Source organism: Chamaea fasciata, unplaced genomic scaffold, assembly GCF_029207755.1.
Source record: "Chamaea fasciata isolate MVZ Bird 193981 ecotype frontalis unplaced genomic scaffold, bChaFas1.0.hap1 SCAF_10, whole genome shotgun sequence".
In the NCBI taxonomy this organism is placed as follows: Eukaryota; Metazoa; Chordata; class Aves; order Passeriformes; family Sylviidae; genus Chamaea; species Chamaea fasciata.
The window spans coordinates 17,222,441-17,247,993 of NW_027094095.1; the positions used below are offsets into that span (position 1 = coordinate 17,222,441).

Here is a 25,553-nt window from a genome sequence, read left to right on the forward strand (position 1 = left end):
TGTAAACCTTTGAATTCTAAATGAGATTCTCAAACTGTCCCCTCTTAGAAGACAGAACTCTGGACATCAGTTACTCCTGAAGACTTGCTCCTAAGAGCACAGAACCAATTCATTGTGCTATAACATATATTCATTACAGAGAATATCAATTAGAGCAAGAATTTAGATTGCTCATTTCTGTTAGAATTTGTTACAGAAAGGTAAGTGGAGCCTTAAACTACACCATGCTTAACAGCTCACACACAATATTATTTACATTATTATCTACACAATATCATTTACATTTCACATCGATGAGCTACTAGCACACACTAAACCTGTCTTCAGAAAAAAATCCCAAACCAGAACTTATCAAAACTCACAGTAAAACTGCTTACATTTTTTCCTAAAAATATTAGCATTTCTTTTTGTATGCTCTTGAATTTTATTAATCAGTTCAATAGACAATGAGACAATAAAAAGCTGTTTGACAAATATAGTGAAAAATGCTATATAAAAATAGGATTTTTATCTTATATACGATTTAAAAAGTTGTCATAACCCAGAAAGACTAAATGTTTATTAACATGCAATTTAATTTTAAAGAGCTAGAAGTATAGATTTGGAACTGCTAGGTATCTTAGTATAACAATCTTCTGAATCATTTTTAGGGGTAGAAAAAAAGCTGCTTTTCTGAGCTACCCGCCAAGGTCCCCAAAATTCTCTACAGTAATTCCTAAAACTAGAGTAGTCTTTGATTTTACAAACAATGTTAATCAATTGTAAACTTCAATTCCCCCCGAAGTCATTCATAAAATCAGATGTAATGACTTGTCTGGATGACTGGAACTACATGGACTATTTCCTCCTGCTCAGAAGCAAATGTGAATGTGGTCAAGATCTCAGCACGCACCCAATGTCAAGAATTAAAAAAACCCAAAAAACTTGGAGGCTTAATGGATTTTGGCATTAGTTTGCTGTGCTAACATGTCACAAATCAGGATTTAAATTTAATCTAAGTCACAGCTTTCTGCTTTGTAACAAGAGGCTGCTTAAGGCAGAAATAGCCATAGTCCACTACATCATACATGGATGAATTCAAGTAGGACACTGATTAAATGGGGTTCAATTCCTGTGCACAAACAGCAAGTGCCCAACTGCATCTGTAAGAGATAAAACAGATTTAAAGAAAAAAAAAGGAAAAACGTGTTCCTTAAATAGGGAGGTCCTCAATCAGCTGGTCACCTCTGCTACTCTCCCACTTTTAGCTGTTGTCCTGATGAATACTTCAGGAGGAATGTTTGCTTTTACTCACACAACAGCTGCTGGGCTGCAGCAGTTGGTCCTACAGCTCTGGTAAGAAAAACTGTGTGGCCTGACTCAGACAAAACACCTCATCCAAACAGGTAATAGAATTCTCTGAGGAGTCCCTGCGATCGAGCTTCCAGCCACTGAAAATCCCTGATTCAGCCAGATTTTCTAACACAAAGAGCATGGACCCCAAAAAGTGCTCCAGCTGCAGTAAAGACTTGCTTACAGAACTAGAAGTTGTGTCCGTGCAGTGCTGTGCCAACACTAACAAGAGAAAGGGGCATAAGAGAGATTTCTTTCCTACAGAAGGGGAAGAAAACATTTTAAGAAATGTTGCCTTCAGCTGCTTTTGTTGTAGCAGCTTCTGGTGATTTTACACTAGGAGAAGAACCTGCAGTGAGGCTTGCAAAGAAACATGACATTGAAAGAGAATCTTCACACTGACCTTTCTCACGACCACAAAAACCCGATGGAAGCTGTGGTACAACACAGTGATGAGCACTCAAATGGGATATCAGCAGATGGCTACAGTACCCAAGAAGCATGACTACATATTCTGGCAACAGGCATCGTACAAACACTTCAGCAGTTTCCAAACTTTTATCTGTAACTCAAAGGTCCCACTCCAAGCCAAAAATTTCCAATAGAGTCTATTTCCAATAGTGGAAACAAAACTTCCCTTCTCTAGTTTCAGATGTGCAAAAAGAATAGCAAAATCCTAGTTCCCATGAATAGGGACTGCTGTCACAACCTTTATTAACATGTGCCCAAGAAGATCAATATATGAAATTATGCCTATGATAATGCCACTTCTCCATCCTCTAGGAGACTTTGATAAGTTTTCATTTAGCCTCTCATCACATATGAGAATAATATACTCAGCAGAAAACTGCATTATATGTAAATAGCATGGTTTCAAGCAGACAACAAATGGTAGGTGAAGCTCTATTAAATGCCAAAATATGAATAATCCCTTTCAAGATACAGGGAAAAAGATTTTATGAAATGTTAATACCATAGTGCATGCTGAAAATATTGCCAATAATGATGTATCATAGAACTGTGCCAAGAAGACTGAAGTAATTCCCCTAAAACACAGCCTCACCAAGATGCATGCAATCAAAGCACTGAAATGGTAATTCCATATCTACTGCCTGTAACATTATCATGGCATATGTTAATAACATGGTAAATATATGCTCTCTCCTTTAAAAGATGAGAAAAACAGGTGGATTATGTGCCAGTTCAACAAACGAAAGAGAAGCAAGTTCAAAGAAGCACAAAATATTTCAAGACAAAGTTCCTCAGCCACAAATCCTGAAGTGGAGTTGTACACTTACTGTACTGGGTTGGTCAGCAAAACCAGACAGGTATCTGTGTCCTACCTCCTACTGCCAGCACAGGAATTTCACGCATAAACTTGTTTTGCATTTTCTAAATTTGAACTGAAAAATTTAGTCTTGTTCTGAGAAATGTCTTAATGAAAAAAAAAAATTTGAGATCCCATAAAAACATGAAGACTGGTAAACAGCAGAGAAATGAGCATTTTTGTGTGTGTTTGACAGTTTGAGGCTTCTTTAAAATAGAAACCCCTAAATTTTAAAACTGATAGCAAAATATTGTGAGGGATTTAGGAATTTGTGAATTTTGGTTTTTTCGCTTGTTACTTTAAATACTGTAAAAAATCCATTGGAGTTACTGGGTTTTTTTCAGGAGAACATCTGAAAATATATAAATATATAAACAACTTCATCCTAATGGCCTAAAATTATTTCTTGAATATATACAGCATATGCTTTTGAAACACAGTGCACTTTAATACACTTGCCAAACCTTACACAGGGGTATCCATGACATCCATTTCTTTCAGAAATTCATACACTCATTTTGAATTACTGCCAGAGACTGAAACAAGGAAGGGGGTTGGAGAGAAATTCTTATCACGAGACTTGTCTCAGTTTGACTTGACTGACTGTAGTTACATTAAGCTCAAGTTTGGTGCAAACAGTTGTTCTAATGCTTTGAAGTGCTTGAATTCTAACATAAGTTACTCAGGAAACAGAACTATTTCAGATAAAGGTGAAGTCATGCAAATGTTGTGTGGCGAATTTGCCTCTAAGTACGAGTAATACAGAAACTAATCTGTCCACCAGGGAGAAATGCTCTCCCCCTTCCCCATACTGCTTCCACCATGACCAGTAAGATATCTGTTGAAATGCATGTGAAAGCAAACACCTAAAACCAAGAATTTCTGCTGCTACTGAAAGTTAGTATAATTTTGTTCTATGTCACCCCAATATAAATAAGTTTATTGCATTTTTTTCATAGAAAACATTTACCTGCTTTTGTCTAACATTCAGAGCAGAGTAATTTTATACATGTAGCTCAAGATGTTAGAAAAAATAATGCCACTACATTATCCAAACTGTAGGAAGTGGTCGTTAATTTGGTAGCAGAGATACTCAGAGGTAAAGAGGTCAAGTCAACAGACATGAGACACAATCAGGTCTTCTGACTTTGATAACTCCTCCTCAAACTCAACACACACTGTACAAAGGTGATAATTTGGTGGGCATGCATCCAAAAATATACTTACTTTAAAGAGAAGTTACCATTGCAACATACATTTTCAACAGCTGTAATGTTAACCTTAAGATAAACATGTGTGGGTAAATTTCTGCTTGTGAAGGAGTTTTAATTACTATGCAGAAATACAAAAATAAAACCTCAAGGAACCCAAACCCTAATTTATTAATGCTTAATGACAATCAGGTCTAATCCAAGTGGCAAGGTATTTTTCTCATATTATGATAAAAATGAATTGACCAGTAAAAAGGTATTATTATCTATCTTGGGTAATGCAACAGATTGACCATTCTGTTCATCCACAGATCACAGTACCAGCTGTTGCCACATCTGTTAAGTGCTGGTAACTCAGTGTAACACACTTTAACTAAACTGCAAGGGAAGAATGCTAAAATGCCTTGCTACAGAAACAAATCATTACAACTGGAACTTCTCTGTTCTTTCAGCACAGGTTAAAAATCTAAAACATTGAAATGATGCAAAAGAAATCCTCAGAATAAACAGGAATTTCTCAACAACACATTGAAGTACCAGGACATTGCTAAAGACCAATACACTGATTTTCTTTAATCTGTAAAGTACAATAAAGGGGTCCCTGTATGAAAATCTCCATTTCTGAGATGGATAGCTAGCAGTTGAAAAGAAAACTCCTCAAATTTGTTTCTGGCAATTTGAACTTTGAGCACAAACAACTCATATGTTAGTCCATTTTACTTTACTATGTTTTACAGGAGCTATTTTTAGCCATTTCAAAACTAATGGAAGGGTTGAGAGTGTACATTCCACTCAAATTAAGCCATCGTCTTTAGCAGCCAACTATTTTGTACATTATAAATGCAGCAATACATATCAGAGATAATACTAACATCTGTTTCATAAGGCAAGAGGCCAAGTGGCTAAATACTAGATCCTGGTGAAGGAACCAGATTTTTTGCTTTCTAGGACTGTGCGCAACAGTGGCTTCATCAAAGCTTATGGGTTTCCCAGCTTGGTAGCTGAATCTGTTATTACAGGAAAGCCATGTATGTTTGTATTTATACCAAGGATCTGTGTCTTCATACTCTAGGATTGAGAACTCTTTCACAGTAGCTTGGGCTGTTCTATGTGAAGTTAGTGAAGTGCACAGCCTACACTCCAACCAGCTGGAAATCCTGCTCCTGCTTTCACCTCCAGCAGTAAAGGGAGGATGGGAAGGTCCCCTTAAATCCTTTCCTCAACTTTTACAAGTGATCAGTAGAAAAGATCACTTTTCCCTATTGGGACTGCCACACCCAAAATTCCACTTGGAGAGATGCAGGCATCTCATTCCACACTCTTCCAGTAAAAGTTTACATATGAACACAGGGTTATTTATAGAAGCATTACTTCATGTCCCATTTGTCTGAGACTTCTTCAGAGCATCACTGATGCACATTGTGATACATTTGAATAGTATTTTTGCAATCCTTCTTTCTCTGAGCCTTAAAATATGGTAGAAGGATTCTCACTGGCTCTTAATGTCCATTTTCTATTTAAGAGTTCCCTAGGCATTATAGAATAATGAAGAAATAGAATCCTGTCTTAACCTACAACAGAAGCCAAAAGAAAATTGCCTGACTTAACTGCTTTATATGCAACAGCAATGAAAAACAGGCAGGTGATTTCACTTACAACATGGATTACAAGAAATTCTTAATACATCTCTAAATACAAACCTGCCTAAAGCTTTGGTTTTAAAACCTTTCAACATTTTCTTCGTTTTCAGGAGCCCTCATTCCCCACTGACTGCAATACAGTACTCTAAGTAAATCTACTTTTTTATGACCTAAAATGAACACATGACTTACATATGAAGTTTGCAGTGAAAAGTGTAGAATAAAAGCCTAGGATTTTAGCAAAGGATTTCTTAAAGCATACTGAACAAACTTTACTCTTTATGTTCGTTCTCAGCACCATCACCCAAGTAAGCTATTTCCTGTTTTGCACACATACTTGCAAATTAGTATCCTCCATCTACCTCTTGTTACCAGCACAGTTCAATACCAGCTAAATAGGAAATGGGAAACATCAGTTTCAAAATTATCAATGCACCAATGAGACCCGTAACATAACAGAAATAAAGTGGAACGAAACAACAGTTTTTCAATGCATTGTATACACATACACATAAAACGAAATCTTAAAGGATATCCTATAAACCCATGTATACATAACAATAGCAAAAAGGTCTCACCTTAAAACTGCATTAAATTAGGGGAATGATTTTTTTAAATACTGCTGAGTATTCAGAAAACCCACGAGACACACTTGTTAGTGATCTCAATACACTTCCTTTTTCAGAGTGAGTAAGGTTACACATGCATTCTATGTGTTTTCCAGCAGGAATCCTGTGAATAGAACCTTGAATGTGGTATGGAACCTGTTTATCCTAAATCAATCCATTTTTTAATACTAAAATCCTCACCCTATTTTACAGGGCACATATAAAAAGCAGTTTTCATATACACAATTTCAAAAAACATCCTAGAAATACTTGTTGCCAATGTGAAACTGATTTTGGTATGCTCCTAACTTTTGAGGCATTTTTCATCACGACTAAAAGTTTTCCACGTCAGTTCAGGAGCATTTCCGTTAGCAGCCTGAGAAAAACTTTCAGGTACTACTAGAAACTGTAGCATGAAAAATATGTTAAGCAAAAGTAGAATATTCTGCTTTATTGGTAACTAAGAACTACCAAAAATACTCTAGATATGACATTGAGCAAAACCTTCATGAAGAAGGGCCTTAAGCTAAGGAAAGAAAGTACTCCAGTCAGAAGCTATTTATGGTTGAAGTTTAACCTGCTGCATTCCCCAGAGCATCTACAATGTATTCCTCTACAATGACCTGTCTAATCTAAAGCATGTCATCTTTAGGAGACAAAAATACACAACTTAACTTCTGACTGAAAAATACCAGCAGGAAGATGACTCCTGCTTGATGAAAGAGACTTGCATATTCTGAAATGTAAGTGTTAGATAGTTGGTTGTGGCTGTTTCCTCACTGCACTTGGAAAGGCTCATTGTGAGTGGGTGGGGTGTGTTTTTTTGATGCTCTCCCAAGTATTGTATTAAAGATGTCAAGAGACACAGGAGAAAAATAAAAATCGGTCTCTACAACAAAAAAAGAAACTAAACTAGAAAAAGAAAGTACAGTTCCAATCTGTCTACACTATTTTCCAAATTAAGCTAAGATACTATATTTAGCTCAGGCTACCATCCTCTCAACTCCAAATATCTCCGACCTCTCCAAGCATTAGTGGTTTCTTTTTCATGCCCTTCACACTGTTCTACCCAGCCAGGACACAATGAACCAGCATCATTATGAACATTCTGGGGTACAGCCAATGCTTCTGCCTAGGCACAGGTCCTCCCCATTTTCTGATGATGCCAGAACCACAGCCAGCTAATCCTGAGTGAGGAAGAGTCAGCTCTGTTCATTCCCACTATATATGCCACTAAAATGCCCCCTGCCTTTGTATCTCAGGTGTGCAGGAATTCCCAGTATTTGTACTTCACTATGTACTAAGTATATTCATTGCAATAAAGAAACATATATTTCAGGATAGATTTTTTTATAACCGTGGAAAAATTAATAGAAGTAATTAGAAACAGCAAACATTTTCAATGTACACTGTTGGCAAATGCAAGACCAAAACTAGTGGAAGAATTAGCAGAAAAAAACTACACGCCAGATAGACATGGAGAAGAAAATAATTCAGTTCAGAAAATGTATGTGAATCAATTCAGAATTCTTGTAGTTGCTTGTAGATGGATGCTTGTAGTTAGGTTTTAAAAATCTGTTTAAGTACTGTATAAACCTTAAACTGACAGTGAATTGATTAAAGTAGATGCAATAGATGGGAAGGGAGGCAAATGCTGAAGAAGGGAAAAGCTACTTTTAAGCACATAAAACAGTATAGTCTATTGTAGAAAGAAAAAAATTGCAAAAATAGGATACCATTAGCAGAACTTGGATCTCCCTACCTTTTCTTTCATACCCAAGGTCATCCAGTTCAAGAATGCCAGTGGAGTTAAAGAAATCAATTCCCACATACACAGAAACTGCTGGCCTGACAGTGTCACGACCATCAATGAGTTACTCCCATCAAAAATAAACACTTCAGTGCTGGCTGCTAACCTGAAAAATATATGATGATACTGGACACCCCTCTACAGCAGGCCATCATTTCTTTTCCCCCTGCACTTAAGAAACTCCTAAGGATTAAAAAAACCCCAAACCTGTTAGAATTAGTGTAATTAAAACAAGAAAATATCTTCACTTGCTCTCTTGTATGGAATCCTAATACAGATGAAGACCAATTTCTAAAGCAATTAAATTTACAACTGTAAATTGTTTCTGCATTATGTAGCATGTTACAAGTAAGGCAGAATTCAAGAAAGGAGTTTGTCCCCAAAACAAGAATTAAATGCTGATAAATGCCACGTTCTTTGCCACAGATTAATATTTTATTTGAAAAATGCACATACAAAATGAAGAAGAAAAACGTCGGACAGAGATGTTCCTTGGTGAAGTGGCTTGCTTATATGCTGAGGAATCATATTTGAACCAGCTTAATAAAAATGACTAGTTAAAACTAAATTTTTCACCCAACAAAAAAATACTTAGTTTGACTCACACTGACTTGCATGAATAATGAAGTAGAGTACAATTTAAAAACCCTCTGAAAGAAATGATGCTGTTCTAATGTTGAAGCACTGTTTTAATTTTCAAAATGTCATGTTTCCATCTCTTCAGGAGTGGAGAAACCAAAGATGCAAATCATAGCAACTTGAAAAAACCTCCCTAAATAAAGAGTTAACTTTCAATAAGAAATCTTAAATAATCTTTCTGAGGACCCCTAGTTATGGATATAATAATTTGCAAATCATAACTTTCGATATCCAGGCATTACCAGCCTAAAACACCGGCTTCATATGAGCTTATAAATAAGCAACAAACAAACTCAAATATTGAAGAAAACATGCTTCCATTAAAGGAGATTGCAGAGTCCCAAATGGGCAGCAGTTCAAGAATGCTACACGAGTAGTCAGGCATGTACGATTTACAGTACAGTTTTTACTTTTCTACTCCTGTCACTAAGTTTAGAATATGTCTACAAAAAGGCCTTGCTGATTTCAAAATGTTCTGTAGATCATATGCTTGTTTTTGAAGTTTTCAATACAGGTCTTTGAAACTCTGACTATGTCTTCTGTAATCTTTTGCTAGAATCTGGTTTACCCTATTGGGTCTCCCCATCTGATTATGCCCATGTAATTCCCTACATGCTCCGGATGGGTTACAGGCAGCACACACCCTTACAACTTCAGAGGTTAATAATACTTGTCAGAAAAGCTGACACTTCTGTGTCCTCATTTATCTTATAATTTTACCTTCCACAATTTGAGTATTAGGAAAGAAAGAATCTTGCCATGTCATATGTAGATCTATCTAGAAAGGAAACATCCTCTTAAAACACATTCCACTTAATTGTTGTGCAGTGTCTTCCCATATAAATAAACATATTAAGTTGAGAAGCAATGGATGGTTTTACATATTGTGCTTGTGAAAAGCAACAGGCCACACAGACAATTTGCATTCCTTCTAAATTCTCAGCAATAGCTTTGGATGCTTTTGGGCTTATGTTACTCCAAAATCCAAGTGATAACATGTATCTCAATGATGAAAAGAAACTTCAATCTCATATCTAGTAAGCTCAGTGCAGTAAATAGGGCAAGTCCTAAAATCTATCATAAAAGGAAGGGGTTATGTTCCTCTTCCTGCTTAAGAGAAGTAAGAAAGGTAGAAAAACAGAACCAAGCAAGTTTCTTCCATTTTAACAAGGACTGGCATAAAGTTTCTAGCCTACATTACAGAAATAAGCCTGTTGTTACCAGAGAGCTTTGGAACACCTGGAATCACCAAAAACAATCTCCTTGTTTATTTTAAACATAAGCTTTCCCCTCAACAGGACAAATATAAAAGAATACATTCAGGGTTTGTAAGTACAAGGAGAATGAGAAAGAACTGATAACTTTGAAATTAACTGAACACAAGAACATTGAAAACATTTAATCACTTGGTTGCCGCAAACTTCTGCACCAGATTTTTAGGCCTCTTCTCCCCCAAATTTGGCTAGACTTCTGAAACACAACATCAATCTTGTACACAGTAGTGCAGAGTCCTCTAAGTGGTGCTTTAGTTGATGCTCATGTGACCATTCAGAGACATTTCCTTATTGCAAATATTCAACTCATCACTGTATGGGGTTTTTTTCCCTACTGAATATTCAAATGTCTCACAGTTATCAAGCTACTCATTAACTGACAAATGCATTCATACCAAGCTGTATATAATACCTCAGACTCTTCATTAACTTACGGGCAGTACTTTATAGTATTACTTGCACAGTACTTTGCCTTCACTCCAAAATTCAATCCCATCCATTTCAATTGTATATTTAATGCTTTTTCAGACAAACAGGTTTTCACTGTCACATGCATACTGTGAGACTTGCTGCTTGAATGTAAAGCTAGAAAAGAATTGCCACAGACAGTGCTTGGACTGTTCATTATCTGCATATACACCTGCAGCAGAATCAGACCCTGTGCAGTCCTTAGCTGTGAATCTGCAATCTGATAAACATTTTACTTCATGTACCAACACTGCAGGCAAAAAAAAAAAAAAAAAAAAAAAGCATTCTAGAACCAGCAGTCCTGACCTCCCCTAACAGTCTGTTCCTGCCCAGACCATCCACTGATACATGCCAGTACAAACCTTTATATGGCCACACAGTGAACTGCAATTATGAACCTGATCTGGCTGAAAACTGATCTAGGGGTGAAAATAAACCAACAAAACAAAAAATTCTGTTCACCGTATAGCTGGCTGTGCAAATGTAAAGAAACACACCATGGCACACGCTCACTTTCAGCAGTGGTACCAGCTGACTGAGTCTGACACTTTCTTTGAGCAAGAGACTCAAGTCTGTGTGGGCAAGGCTTCCAATTCCAGCACACGACATCACCAATGAACCACCTAGAACTTTTCCATCCTAAATTTATGTCACAGACCCGCCTTACATCTTATTGCAACAAAGAAAACCAAACTGAATATACTTTTGACAGTTTTCAAAATACATACGGTAAAGTTCCTAAATTCACAGACCAATTATGACACCAGTGATATACTAAACCATATCACTATCACCTGGTTAATTAGACAGTCTGCGTTTGGGACTCTGAAATGAAAAAAAAAAAAAGACATTTTTTCTGATGTTTTATACATCAACTCTCTATTTCTCCTCAAAAGTTACATGAAGTTTATATATGGAAAAACATATACATACACGCAGCTGAACAGAAGGATAATTTCAGAACACCTACGTACTGCAATTATTTACAAGTACTATTTCAGGTAAATAACAAATTTACTATTACTTCTTATTAATTTTAGTAACCAATTTATTTCAATAGTCTAACAAATATGAGCACACAGGATATTGCATATGTATTTATGAAGTTCATTTACATGTATTTACTTTTTAAACTTCATTAGAGAAAATGTATATAGCAGTGATGTCCAAGTACTTTTGAGTATTAAGAGCTAAAAAAACCCCCAAACAACCACAAGGTGTATCAGCCCCCACATTCCAGGACTTGAGCAATGTTCTCTGGGTTTAGGGCTCAGAAAACTACTGAGCCCTAGTCTATTATCCATAAGAAAAGTTCTCCTTTCTGACTGCTTGGAAGTGTTTCATCACAGTAACAAACAGAGCCCTGCAATATTCCTGAGATTTACCTTAGAACTTTAGTACAGTCTATTAGTATCTTGGTATTGCAGACTTAATTGTACCTTCTCTTGGCCATAGATCTGCTGCCTACTCCATTTTGTTACATCCTAGCAACAAGTGTGGAATGTTAAGAGAAAGCTGCCTCCGTGATTCTCCTCAATACAAACGGAAGGGATCCTGCTACTTTCATTTTCAGGCTAACATGTTCTTGTGTTTAATGGAAATTTAAAATCTCTGAACCCTATTAACATGTTGCAAGGTAAAAAATGTCAGAAAAACCTCAAGAGAAAAAACAGTTTGCTTGAACACCAGACTTCCATCCAGAACACCACAGACAGGAACCAGATATTAGAGGCTTCAAGTTCTCCAATCTGCACTTATTTAGAGAAGTCATCAGAAACTCTATCATTTAAAAACCAATACATCCTCAGTGAAGAAAACAAGCCTTAAAGGAATCCATAGGAATTGGAGGTAGAAAAAGCAAGCTAATTTAGTCACATCCACATTAAGGTTTTACTAGCCCTGATTTGTATGTCGGGCCAGAGCACACTGTCCCTGGGTCTTGCCACATATCCACCCTTCTTCATGGTATAAAAAAAGAACAGGGAAATGCTGCATATATTAAACTTTCATAGCCTGGCCCTTTCCAGCCATCACTTCTTATTTGGTACCTATCTGATAGCTAGCTATGTATCTACAGTAAAACAACAAAGGCTTTTAGTATAGATATACTTGGCCAAGGAAAATACATTTCTACTAATGTTCCTATTTTTTCCCTGGCAGCCCAGTGGAAGCAACAAACTCCACTACTGAGAGCACAGTCTTGCCATCTCTGTGCATTCACTCCAGAAGTGCTCTGTACGCCGAGGCAGCGGTAAACAGGAAGGACAGCCACAGTGGGCATAATGTTGATACAAAGCATAGGAAACTGTATCTATACCTATCATCAAGAAAAATATAAGGCGTGGCCTGCTCTTAAAAAACAATCAGCTCACCACTACCCAGCTGGTGGTCCCACAACTGAGCCATAGTAACTAACTGACCACAGGAACCCTCTCAGCTCACCCTACTCGGCACTACCTCCAAGAGCTTCATTTCAGTCTCTGCTACTAACCAGAGCTGAACAGCAGTAGAATTCCCAGCAAAGCTGGCCCATTCAGCTGAACATAACCCAGCACACTCTATCCTGTTCATGGAGGGTCTCCTCACCACAGAAACCTCAGCCATCTCATCCACACCAGCTACCAGAATTTGTATCGGCAAACCTGATGGATGCCACAAAACTTCCTCAGTTCTACATTCCCAAAAGTTCAGAAAATCATCCCAGAAAATCATGAAAAGATCCCGAAAGCAGTACTTTGCTCCGAAGGATGTACTCCCAGACTGCCAAGCAAGGAGATCAACTCACCGGTGAGGTGTCACACAGTAAGTGACCAGAAGCTGTAAAATGGCAGTAACAAAAATGGTGTCCATTTGTGTCACTGTGACAAAATTGTATTGCTGCAGCTCAAATAAACAGACATATCAGATCTACTGTTACTTGTAAGGACAGGTCTAAAGCATTTTGTTAGCTAATGGCCCTATTAGTTTCTGCTTCAATGAAGTACATCTCAATCATATCTCAAAGCAACAGAAACCACGGATTCAATTCTACAACATAAATATCATTTCTTTAAAAAGATAACTCCCATCCACAGCAAACACTAGCAAAGATGTGCTTTTGCTTGTGCCAGGAACTGCAGACCAAGCATTAATAATTAAAGCTTCAAAGTACCATACCAATGCTTTGCCCATGCTACAGTGCAGTCTCATGAGATGCTTCAGCTCAGTCTGTTCCTGAACCCATGCAGTGAAAAAGTAAATCAAACAAAAAGCCTACCATCAACCAATTTGTATCAGTTTTACAAGTGATTCCTAGCAAAAGCAAAAACAAAACAAACAAACAAATAAACCCCCAAAAACCTGAGCCCTCCACTGCACATAACACATACAGAACACATATAAGACTTTGTTACACTGAGTCTGTCACGAGGCCTTAGTCTCTAATTCAGCACTGATGAAGAAACTCTTAATCCCAACATGAAATCCTCAAACCACTGTTTCCCAATGTAAAGGACATATTTATCTAGCTATTCTACTGCAGATTTCAGGTTTCATTGTAATGAATGACCCTCACAATGTATAAAACTGGTCCAGAAGAGCTATCACATACAGTATAACTAAATACTTTTCTACTAGCCATCACTAATAATTTAACTTGAGTTAAACTAACAGATCTGGGTTGTAAAAAGACAGCTGACTAATAAAGAAAATTCAGTCAAATGTATACAAGTCTGCATCATACACAAGTTCCTGTGTTAACAGGAAGACTAACAGAATTCAAAAAATGGAAAAAAAAAAACCAAAACCAAACAAAACCAAAACTCCACCCATGCACCTACCAAAAGGTATTTTAAAGACTTTTTATGTTCCACTGAGAACAGGATGCATATTTTGCTAAGACAACATTTGAACAGAGGACTGTTTAAAGAGTAATATACATCCACAAATGGAAAAAAAAACCCTGAAGTGCTTCTCTAAATCCACCAATTGTGAAAGCATTTGCAGGGACCTAAGAAGTCACAAGCAGTTGTACACACATTTTCATTTCTAAACTGCAATTGACTAGTTCAGGATATTTTCACCTGAATGTGACATTCTTTCCTCATGAAGAAACAAGAGTCATTCAAAATTATTTAAAGCTAACCCATCCTAGCTGAATATTATTTGAAGGCAGTCTTACTGCTGAGTGTTCAGCCCAATTACAATGTCTCTTCAAAACAGATTAATTAGGTTACTTGAATCTTTTTACAGTGTCCTTAGGCACTTGACCACAGCTAATAATAAATACCCAGTACTTTCTAACTCCAAAAAAGCAGGCATCATTACCTCTATTCTAAAGATGAGGAAACTAAGACATGAGTAAGCAAAGTTATCTGCTCAATGTCACCTAGCTGAGAGCAGAGAAACCAGGAAAGAAATACAGGTCTTCAGAGTCCCAGAGCCAGTAGTTTAACAAGTACCCAATTTTATACACATTTATATACAAAACATAGCTGCATAACCTCTGACTCAACTGTCCAATTTGTATCATGCAGACCAACAAAATACTAGGCACGTTCGGTCACATTAATGTGACAAATATTCTTGCCCTAGATATGGAATGGAAAAATAAAACAAACCAAAAAGTATATGGGATGTGCCGTCATATAATCATAATTTACATATATTTCAGTTGTGGTACTGTTCATCACTATCTAAAAAAAATTACCGCGGCCTTTAAATGTGATTCTGTCAGGAAATTTATGCTTTATGATCCCTAAGTACAGCACCTTAGGAAATTAGGTGACTAGGGTATTAAAACAAAGTATCCATTTTAAAAATCCCTTTATGCTGACCAGTATAAAGACATTTTTCACAAGGTTCTATAATATTAAAAATATGTTTGATGGTTGAGTTTGAAAAACTAATTCCAGGTAGAGCCTTTAATATTTCCGTTTGAAGTAATGGAGGGTTTGTTACACGCTTACTCATTTCAGGGCATAGCCCAAGTTCTATATCTTGACCAAAAAAACTTCATTTAAGCAAATAAACCTGAGTAATATACTCTTTTCCCCTGATACTAAACAAGTATTGCTTTGCAAAACACAACTTAGAGTGAAGCAATATTTTTTGTAAAATAAATCCTTTAACATTACCAGTAAAAGCCCCAAGTTTAGAAGATTTACAGTACTGTCTAGAAAAGAAGTGGTAGTGAACACCTAAGAAGTACTCAAGTGTAATCACTGTGCATACACAATGGTTTCATTTAAACACTCTTAGCAATAACTTCTGTTTACCCAGCCATACCAATTTACTATGCTGACAGCTACCATCACTGCCAAGAAAGCATACACACTTCACAAAAAAAAAAATTCTTTTTAATAATGATTTGAAAAAAAACCAAACCAAACTTTTTTACATAAAAACCTCTTTTTTTTTTTTTTTTTTTTTTTTTTTTTTTTTTTTTTTTTGTGGATGCCTTATTTACGAAGCTACAGCACTGCATGTCAGACTTTAATTTCTTTGAAAAAACAGTTACCATTTCCACCAGGAAGCGAGGAGTTAAAGACCATGCAACTAACCTGAGAACAAGCACTGGAGAGGCTCGTTTACCTGGTGTACGAAGTTCTAAGGGATGCAAGCCCAGAGAAGGACAGCAGAATTTTGGAAGGGAAGGCAACATTAGCAATACTGGTTCTTACCCAAGCTCATTCCTCCTCCTACTAAAGAACATGCACTGGAGATAAAAGGAGGTAAAAAAGGGGTAATCTGGCTTTATGTAATCTTTCAGTCTTTAGTAATCAGGCAATTTCGCTGGTGAAGTTAAGAGAACAAACTAAAAAGAGGATTTGCTTATTGCCAAGTTTACCTTGTACTTTGCATTTGCTAACTCCTGAAAAAGAGGTGATACATTTTTCACTTTGAACAAACTTAGTTCAAAACTTGCTAAGTAGCAAGATATACTTTCCACATCCCACTATCAGTCTCTAAAATGTCTAAAGTAAAGTAAAATACAGAAGAATGGATACAATATTTTGTAGAAAAAGCAGGACAAATATCAAGTGGATATTTGCAAGCAGAAGTTTATAAAAATTGCTCTATCCGATATGACATCGCTTATTTAAAACAAAACCTTTCATTGTGAGAAGTGAGATCTAGGGTCTATTTAAGGCCCATTCAATTAAGCCTTTGAAACAAGTACATGTTCTACATCCACGTTTTACCACTTTCCTATTAGCAACTAGTTATTTTGCTCTTTTGTTTTTCATGTTTTCTCAGAATCCACTTCACATCCTGTTAGTCAGTAGCTGTGACAGCTTGCCAACGGTTCTGTCAGGAGTGTTCAATTGATTCCTAACTCCTGATCCACTTCTATCACCTTCACCCCAAGCTAACAGTTTTCTTCTGGCATGCTGGAGCACACAGGCCTGTCACAACCAGGTGCACACAGCACATACCGCAGCACAAAGCAATGCGTTATACTGATCACTAACTGATACTTTAGGGCCCATGTCAGGAACAAGCCTGGCATTTACACTGGGTTTAGCTTGCTTACAGTAAGTTTTCACATTTATTAATAAAACATCTAAACCACACATCACCCATGATCTAGATCAGCCCACGTACTTGACCCTTTAAACCTTTACTGTAGCCATGAATTCTACAACTTCCTCATCTTTCTGTGCAGGATTGCAATATGCAAGCTAAAGTCCGTTTCACATTTAAGCACTTTTTAAGCTAGAGCTGTTACAATTGAGGAACTTCCCTCCTGAAGAAATATGAGTGAAATGGCGTATTTCACACTTCACTGCAGTTCCCTTTACTTTAAGATCATACCACTAATGCAACTTCTATGTACAGGTACATGAAGAGCAATTTTTTGAGGTATTCCCAAGCACAACTATATCGATGCCTTTGTATTTCACTGCTAACATATGGCATGGCAAACACCTTTACAGTGGTTCTTTCTGATATGAAAGTTCCTCTTAAAAATACCTAAAAGTTAGCAGGTCACAAAGCTTAAGCCCCACTGGCATTCCCATGTTAATTCAATCTTCCCGTCTTGTGCAAGTAAATGCATTTATTTATTTATTGATACAGAAGTTACCACATTTAATGGAAGAGACAGCGCAACCAAGGAATCTAATCCACCCTAGATTTTTTGGTTGGTTGGTGCATTTTTTGTTCTGTGGGGGTTTGTTTCTTTTTTTCTTTTTTCTTTTTTTTTTTAGTATCACTGTCAGTCTCATCTTGCAAGGAAAAAAGTAACAAAACCAAACCAAAACCAACACTTCTGATCCCCAAATTAAAATCTCTGCTCATTTCTGTTTAAAGTATTCAGAACCCCGCTTTGGGTAGTTCTACAGAAATGCTGTTTCCATTTAGCTTCCTTAAAACACTACTATAGTTAGTTATTCACACAGCTCTCCACTTCAAACAGGTTTACCAGCTTATATACCATCGTATCAAGTTTGTATTAACATACTGATTCTTCCTAGGCACTTATGAGCCACTGATTAAAGTTCAGCATCTTAGATGGATTCTTAGCCTTCAGCCATCTCATGCACTACAGTATTAAGCAGACTCCTACATCTGTTGTGCCTTCTCTTCCTTTGCTATTCAAGTGAGCACACCTCCAATATTCAGAATTACAGGAGAACTTAAAAGCATTAAGGAAATAAAATTACTTTTTTTAAAAAAAACATGCCTTACTAATTTTTATTTGACCATTAAATTCAATACTTTCCATTTATGGACTTCTTACTTGGGTTCATTGTCCAACTAATAAATTCAGAGACATTCTTTGCCTGGGTAAACATAACGTGCGTGGATTTAGTGATGCACATTTAAAAAAAAAAAAAGAAAAAAGAGAAAAGAAAAGCAAGCTTTCTTTGGAACAAGGAAGCTGAAGAGGTAGCAGGTTGTACTGACATTTAAAGGTAAGAGCACAAAAGTGAAGCTCCGGAATTGCATCTAACCTTGCAGCTGACAAGCAGAAAAGTACCAGTTGCACAGTCAACCAAAACCGGTCAAATTACAGGGGTGGAAACCTCTAAGCCCTGAGCTTTCAACCTTTAACAGTGCTGAGGGGTCTTTTTGGATTGTTTTTTTGTAGTGACAAGAACCCTCTCCGTGTGACAAATGACGTTGATCGCACCATTTTCTCCTCTTCCCGAGCTCGGCGTTCAAGGCCTACAAGAAGGAAGCCACTCCGGCTCCTGCGCGGTGCCATGTCCAGAGGAGAGAGAGGCTCCTTGCCTGACCCTGACGCGGGCGGGGGGTGGCCACCGGGAGCCCTCTGGGCCCGGCCCGGACGAGCGCCGTGCCCCGGGCGGGGGGAAGAGCGAGAGCTGCGGCCCCGTAGCGGCTCCGGGCGCGGGCACAGGGAGATCCCGGGGCGGCGTTCGGGGCCGGGGGCGCGGCCCGGGCAGGCCCCGCCGGAGGGACGCGGCGGCTGGCGGGGGAAGGAGGGAGCCGAGCGCAGACAAAAGCGGGTCGCGGCCGGCGGCGGGGTGGGGCCGTGACCGGGCGGCGGCGCCTCCGCTCCCGGGGGAGAGCAGCGGGAAGAGGCCTGGGGTGGGCACGGGCTTCCGCCGGTCCCCCGGCCCGGCCCGGGCTGGGCTGGGGTGGGCGTCCCGCGCCGAGCGGCGGGCAGGGGGCGGCGGGGCGCGGCGGCTCTTCCGTCCTCCCCGCCAGGAAAGGAGGGGAGTAGGGCTGGGGCGGCGCCCCTCACCGCTTACCTGCAGCTCGGTGAAGAGGATCTCCCTCTCGGCCGCGTTGGACGCCATTTCGCCGGGGTTTGAAGTCCGCACCTGGGCGCTGCTGCCGCTGCCGCCGCCGCCGGCGGGGAGGGGAGCGAGGGAGGCGGGTCCGGGGCCGGGACTAAGGGCGCATCGGGGGCGGGGGGAGCGCTCCGTGCTCAGGCAGGCGGGCGGGGGTGCGCGGGGGGGCCGCCGCCGACCCCTCTACTCTCATGGGGGTCGCGGTGGGCAGTGGGGCGCGGAGCGGCGCGTTCCCCGCGGTGCGGCGCGGAGCGGCGCGCTCCCCGCAGTGCGGAGCGGCGCGTCGGGAGCGGCGCGGTGGGAACGGCGCGGTGGTTTGCCCGCCGTGCGGTGCCCGCGGTGCGCTCCCCGCCCGGGCGCGGCGCTCGGCCCTGGCAGCGCTCGGGCCGCCGCGGCTGCTGCGCCTGCGGCCGCCGCCGATGTCGCACCATTTGGCTGTCACCCTGTCGCAAAGGCGTCCCTGCTTTGCGGCTCCCGGAGCACGTGACCGTGCGGGGAGTAAGAGCGGGCTCCCTCGGAGGCGGAGAGCGGCGCGCGCCCCCGGCCCCACCTCCCCCGCGCGGGCGGAGCGGCGCGAGGCGCCGAGCGCGGGAAGGCGGATGCGAGCTCCCTCGGCCCCTCCGCTGCCCTCAGCCCGCTCACCGCCCTCAGCCCCCTCCACCGCCCTCAGCCCCCTCCACCGCCCTCAGCCCCCTCCACCGCCCTCAGCCCCCTCACCGCCCTCAGCCCCCTCCACTGTCCTCAGCCCCGCGGCCACCTCGCCGCCTCCCTCCCTGCACACTCCGCTTCCCCATCCGTTAGGCTCCAGCGCTGGGAATCCTGTCGTTTCCTCCTGTAGTGGCGGGGTTTGGGGGCGTGTGGCACATTCTTGGTGTTGGGGGCTGCAGGGGCTCGGCTCTCCGGGCCCAGGAGACAGGTGAAGCCCTCAGTTTGTTGGGTAGCGAAGGCGGGTAGCTCAGGAAGGACAGTTCACGCTTGTCTCAAGCAGCCACCTGCCGCCCTGGGGACCTGGAGCAGTGGCCCAGGAGGTTGTGGTGAGTGGGGGCTGTAAATGCCGCTTTAACAGCTTAAAGGGCTAAACATTTGTACTTGGGATGCTTGGTGAGTTTTTTGGGGTTGGCACTGTTCAGTTAATCTGCAGAGTAATAAGCTTCTCAGAACTTCAAAATCGGTTTGAGTTTCTGGGAGGAAATGGTTTCTCCTTCCTCGTGGCACCATGTGACAAAACCGTTTCTTTTCAGCTTCCTGCCTCTGTCGAGGGTTGGTGGTTTTCTTCACCTATTCATAAACGTGTGCTTTATGTTGTCGACTCCCTACTGAGACATTAATACCCACATGCATTCTCATTCCACCCTAATATTGGATGCTACGTTCAGCTAATCGCACTAATGCAAAATGCTCTGTGGAAGCAATTATACCTGTTTGGGGTTTTTTGTTTTCTTTTTTACTCTATGCAGTTCATGTCAAATTCATAAGCTGAGGCACTTTTGATAGATTCAACTTCATGCAAGCATCATCAGCATTTGTTCTGTATATGCTACTGCATCTCTGTATGGCTACAGACCAACAGTCTGTTTGCACTTGGAATGCAAGTTACACTTTGGAGGGTTGGGTTGTTTTTTTTTTTTTTGTTTTTTTTTTTTTTTTTTTAAGGAAATAGGAGTGGCAGAAATCAACATTAAATTATTGCTACTTTTCCTAGCAAATTTGAAGCATTTTAGGTGTGCTTATACTTCCACTGTTGAGCACTAAACAAATCTGACAATCTGAGGTACTGTCATGCAGTAGAAAAAAGTTTATGTACGTATGCACACAGTTAGTATCACATAAAAAAAATTAAGATAATTCTACAGTACCAATACACATTTTTACTGAAATTACAGTTTCACTGACTTCTGTATAAGTAGGTGTTCGATACCATTCATATTCTTTTGTAAACACAAACCTATGCATGACTTAGTCCACATAAGGCCAGTGGTTTAATTTCTGTGCTATGTGGCCAGGCAATTACAGGCTCAGAGGAAAACTTTACTTGCTGATTGTCTGAAAGTCACTGTTTTAGAAAGGCTCTTGTCCAGTGAAGTCTGTGCCAGCACAGCTTCAGTGTCAGTGGTGGGAATTAGTGTTATTTCAGTGGTCCCATGTCAGCAGCCATGAAATGGCTTGTGGCGCACAGTATGGGGGCTATGGGGAAAGAAAGACTTTCTTACAATCATTTCTCATTTTGACCATGACAGAATGATTCCAAATGTTTAAACTTCATTTGAACTGGTTTTGAGAACAGATGCTGAAGGAGATAAAGAAGTAATCAGAAATTATGGGATTACTGTGATTTAGTGACTTCATATACTTGTCAGCATGTGTGAGGTCCATTGCTGCCGCTCCTCTCCTTGCCTGGTCCAGTTGCAAAGGAGAGGAATCAATGTGCTTGCATGTCTAGTTTACAAGATGTGGTCAGAGGGAAACACAGATTGTGCCCCAGAGAAAATTCATAGATATTTGAGTGGGTGTCAACATAGTTAATGAAGCTTTGAGATTCTCTGTAAAACAGGCAGCTGGCTTTAGTTCACGCTTAACCTGGCCTGCCTATTGAGTGTAGCCTAGAGCATATTATTAGCCCTGCCAAGACAAGGCCTGTAATCTTTTTTTGTATTCCAAATGTTATCTACACAGCTTGGAAAGACACAGTTGTAGATTCTTTGATGGAAGTGTAGTGGCACAGGAATCTGAAGAGGTTTGGTAAAACCATATTAGCTTAGCTAAAGCCCTGATAGTTGATAATTCTTCCTTTAGAGTCTGGAAAGCACAAGGCAATCCTGGACGACTGTAGCTCTGCATTTGGGTGCTGTGACAGTGAATTAGTGAGCAAGAGGGAACGTTCCAAATAAGTCCCAAAATAGGAGGCAGGTAAGTAGGTCAGCCCGGGAATTTAGTGTTATATGGAACCCTGAGTTCAGCCTGTGCCTTAAAATATCTGAATGCAATTTCTTCAGCCATTATTCTGTGAGCTCATCCATGCAGTCAATTAGCACGCTGGAAAAGCAAACTGAACGAGATGGATATCAGTACTACTGGCTAAGGCCTTGAATAGTTTCTTTTCTTCAGGTTGTGTTATTAAAGTCTTTGTCACAAAGTGACAAAAGTGAATAGCTGAGACTTTCAGTGTTCCTGGTACAAAACACGCCTTGTGAAGCCTTAAACACAGTACAGAACTCGCTAGGTAAATGTTCAGGATACTGTAAGCAAAATCAAAGGTATTTTTTAGAATAGTTCTAACTAGTCCAATATATCACCTAAAAAAGAGCTTACTTTCACTTAATGATGCATATAGAAATGAGGATTGACATGTGAAGAGCACCAGATAGGTGTTACTTATATTGTTGTACTGGCAAAACTCTGCCAGGAAAACATGTAATTTGTTCCTTAGGCTTCTGGTTAATCTTGCTTGTTTAAATTAGTGATGTAGGTCTTAGAGGGACAACAATGTAGAGATGTGCCTAGGTATGGGCAAAATGAAGCTCTTGGAAAGAAGAAATTGGATGTGATTCTACATACGCTCTTAATGGATGAGTGGGGCAGAGCAATACTAGGGCAGCTCACCACCTTTTTAAGCACAGAACAAGCTCTAAGAATTAGTGACCTTGTTAATGGGGAGGGATAAAGGTTATTTGATTTTGTAAGTAAAATTGATACCTGTTAAAGGAAATCCTTGTCTCATAAAGCAGGAATCCCAAAATTCACACTTCAAGTCTACTTTGGGATAGAATTTAAGTTCTTTCACTTAGGAATAAAGACAACTAACTATATAAAAGAAATGAAGCCCCAACATTAGTTAAAAAGAAAACAAACTGCCCCAAATCACTACCACCACCACAACAGATTTTCAATAATGTAACCATTAATTGTCCCTGACTTCTAGACAAAGCAATGTTACTCTTGCATAGTTGACCCTCTAAGCTGGATCTTTTAAAAACCTTATGAAATTCTGGAACTATTAGGCACAGAAAAATGAGGTGGAGAATGTATACAGCTTTGCCTTCTTTTTTTGTTTACTTCAGCACAACAGTGTTGAAAAAATAGTATACTAATGATTATTAGTTCTTTCCATCTTCCTGTTTTTTCTTTACAAATAATTGTGGGAATAGGAGAAATCTTAGTTTTATAAAGCTTCCAATACTACATCTTCCAATAGATTTAGGAATAGATATGTCTAGGTCAGGTTAAAAATTGAAACAACGAAAAATAAATTATATAATAATCTTTCTTAGACCAACAACTTGCTGGTGTTTATTAAAGAAAATGCCATGAAGGAAAAAATAATAATTAAAAAGAAATCAAAAGTGTGGATAATTTTCCTTTTTTTGAAAACTCACTTCTTTCATAGCACTTCTTAGGAGTTAATTACCTGCCTTTCACTCAGATTTCTCAAAGGGAATTCCATGTGAGAAATGGCTCCTGAGAGCATGAGAGCCCTCTGAGGCTCTTCCTGATGTAGCAGTGAAGGGGTCGAGTTTATGGCACGTCATAAACAGAAAACTAAAATGACTACATAAGTTTATTTAGCCACCACTCTTGTGGTGCTTGCAGATTTCATGTATACTTAAACTATTCCTTTATTACTCTTTTAATTACACAACTAATCTTACAACTTCTTTGTGGATTACTGTGATGCAATCATAACCCTCTTAGCAATTGCTCCACGCTTTCTACTTAAAATTTGTCTCTATATTTACATACTATTACCCAGGGCTAAGTGTAGGCAGATGTTATGAGGTGTGGAGTGCAAAAACTTTATCTTACTATCTGTTTTATTAATTCTGGACCCTGGGAAGACTTGCAGTCAGTGAGAAAAGACTGCTTCAGGGGAAGGAGGTTAATTCCTGTTCATCATGGCCTCCTGTTTTTGTTTTCCATCCTTCTCTTATGAGGAATAGTCTGCCTTATGCCAGTTAATGTCAGTGGTACCTTGAGGAGAGGAAAGCCCTACCTATGCAGAAGCAGCTGTTAAGATCAGACCTCACTTCTCTAGAGGAAATCAACTTGGATTACTTGAAGTAACAACACAATGCACTATGCCTTTACATTAAGGCTATGAGCCCTCAAATAGATCAACATTATCGATCTCTACACTGATGCTAAGTCTGGTGATTCCAATTAATCTTGATTGTAGGATCCAGCTTATTATACTTGATGTTGTTTCTGCAAATGAGCTGCCCAGGTGGACTCTGGTGCTTTCGTTGAATCCACTGAAGTGGATAGGGTCTGCCGCAGCACTGGTAACATCAAGACCTTGTTTTCCAACAATGTAGGTAAGAGATCAGTCCAAGCAAGGTAGTAGCTATACCTCTGGATAGTTCCTGGTCTCATTCCTTCATTTCTGTAAATTGCAAGCACGATACCTCAAATGGTGAAAATATCTTTGTTACAAAAACAAGGCAAGATGACAAATATGTCATCCTGTTATGAAGAAGGCTGATTTCCTGAAGGAATGTAGGTGGCTGGCTGTGACCTAAAGTTGCTATGAATAAACATCAGAAAATTCAGGCTCGGGAGATAATTGAAGGACTTTCTTGCAGGAGTAAGGTGTGAAACTTCCTATGATTCTAGGAAAATCAAGTTCCTCCAAAAGGCTTTTCAAATATAAAACAAAGAGTTTTACAACTTCAGCTGAAATCCCAGTCTATGTTTGGAGGAAAGGGAAGTGTGTTGCAAAGGATGAGTCAGACATGGCTTACCCAGAGAAATCTTTGCAAAAGAGGTCTGTGCATGAAAGGCTGCTGCAGAGATGTCTCTTGCATGTAATGTGGGGTTTGACCTGCCTGTGGGCAGTCTGTTGCTTCCAGAAATACTAGACTGCTGATTTGCTGGCAGCTCACAGCAGGGCATACAGAAGTCAGAAGATGGTGTTCATTCTCTGCATCATGCTATGGACAGACTTGTTTCACCTTTTGTTGTGGAATTTGATGTGTGTGACTTTTGAGCTTCTGGTTGTCCTCAACCAATTTTAACTTGCTGTTTTGAAATCTGCGCAAAGACTGGCAAAACCAGGAAGTAAGTCCTTTGTGTGACGTGTCTGGTGATACAGCATCTACGCATCAGTGTTTTCTTAACTCTGATGTTTTTGTGGACATGTAAATATGTCGAATGGTCCTGAAACGGACTTCATCAGACACTCAGTCTTAGACGGTAATGATTTCTGGTCATGATGAACTTGATGGCTGTTTTTTTTCTCCATGCCTTTATCTCTTCTCAGAGACAGTAGCCTGCATATGTAGCTCTGTCAGGGATTGAAGTCATAAGTAGTTATTAACTTGTACTCAGGAGGCAATGTCTCTGAATTAAAAGGGCAGATCTATCTTCATCTAATGAACACTCAGAACAACAAGAGTTACCTGGCAGGTTTGTAGCTAGCTCTAATTGCATTCTTCTTGCTCTGCTGGGACTGACATCCCCAGGAGAGTGGAGAGCTTAAAAACTTTCCCAGGAAATGACAATTGTATCAA

General features: G+C 39.9%; 1 protein-coding gene across 2 annotated transcripts in view; it reads right to left on the bottom strand.

Annotated features, from left to right (window-relative positions):
* PKN2 (protein kinase N2) overlaps positions 1–19,392 on the bottom strand; it is a 54,205-nt gene extending 34,813 nt beyond the window's left edge. Inside the window, exon 1 of one of the 2 annotated variants that reach the window (XM_066192519.1) lies at positions 19,009–19,392. In XM_066192519.1, coding sequence (XP_066048616.1) covers positions 19,009–19,056 — 48 coding nt within the window. In that variant the 5' untranslated portion in view covers positions 19,057–19,392. The remainder of the gene's footprint in view (positions 1–19,008) is intronic. The other variant, XM_066192520.1, reaches the window with a different exon arrangement.
* Between the last annotated feature and the right edge of the window lie 6,161 nt (positions 19,393–25,553).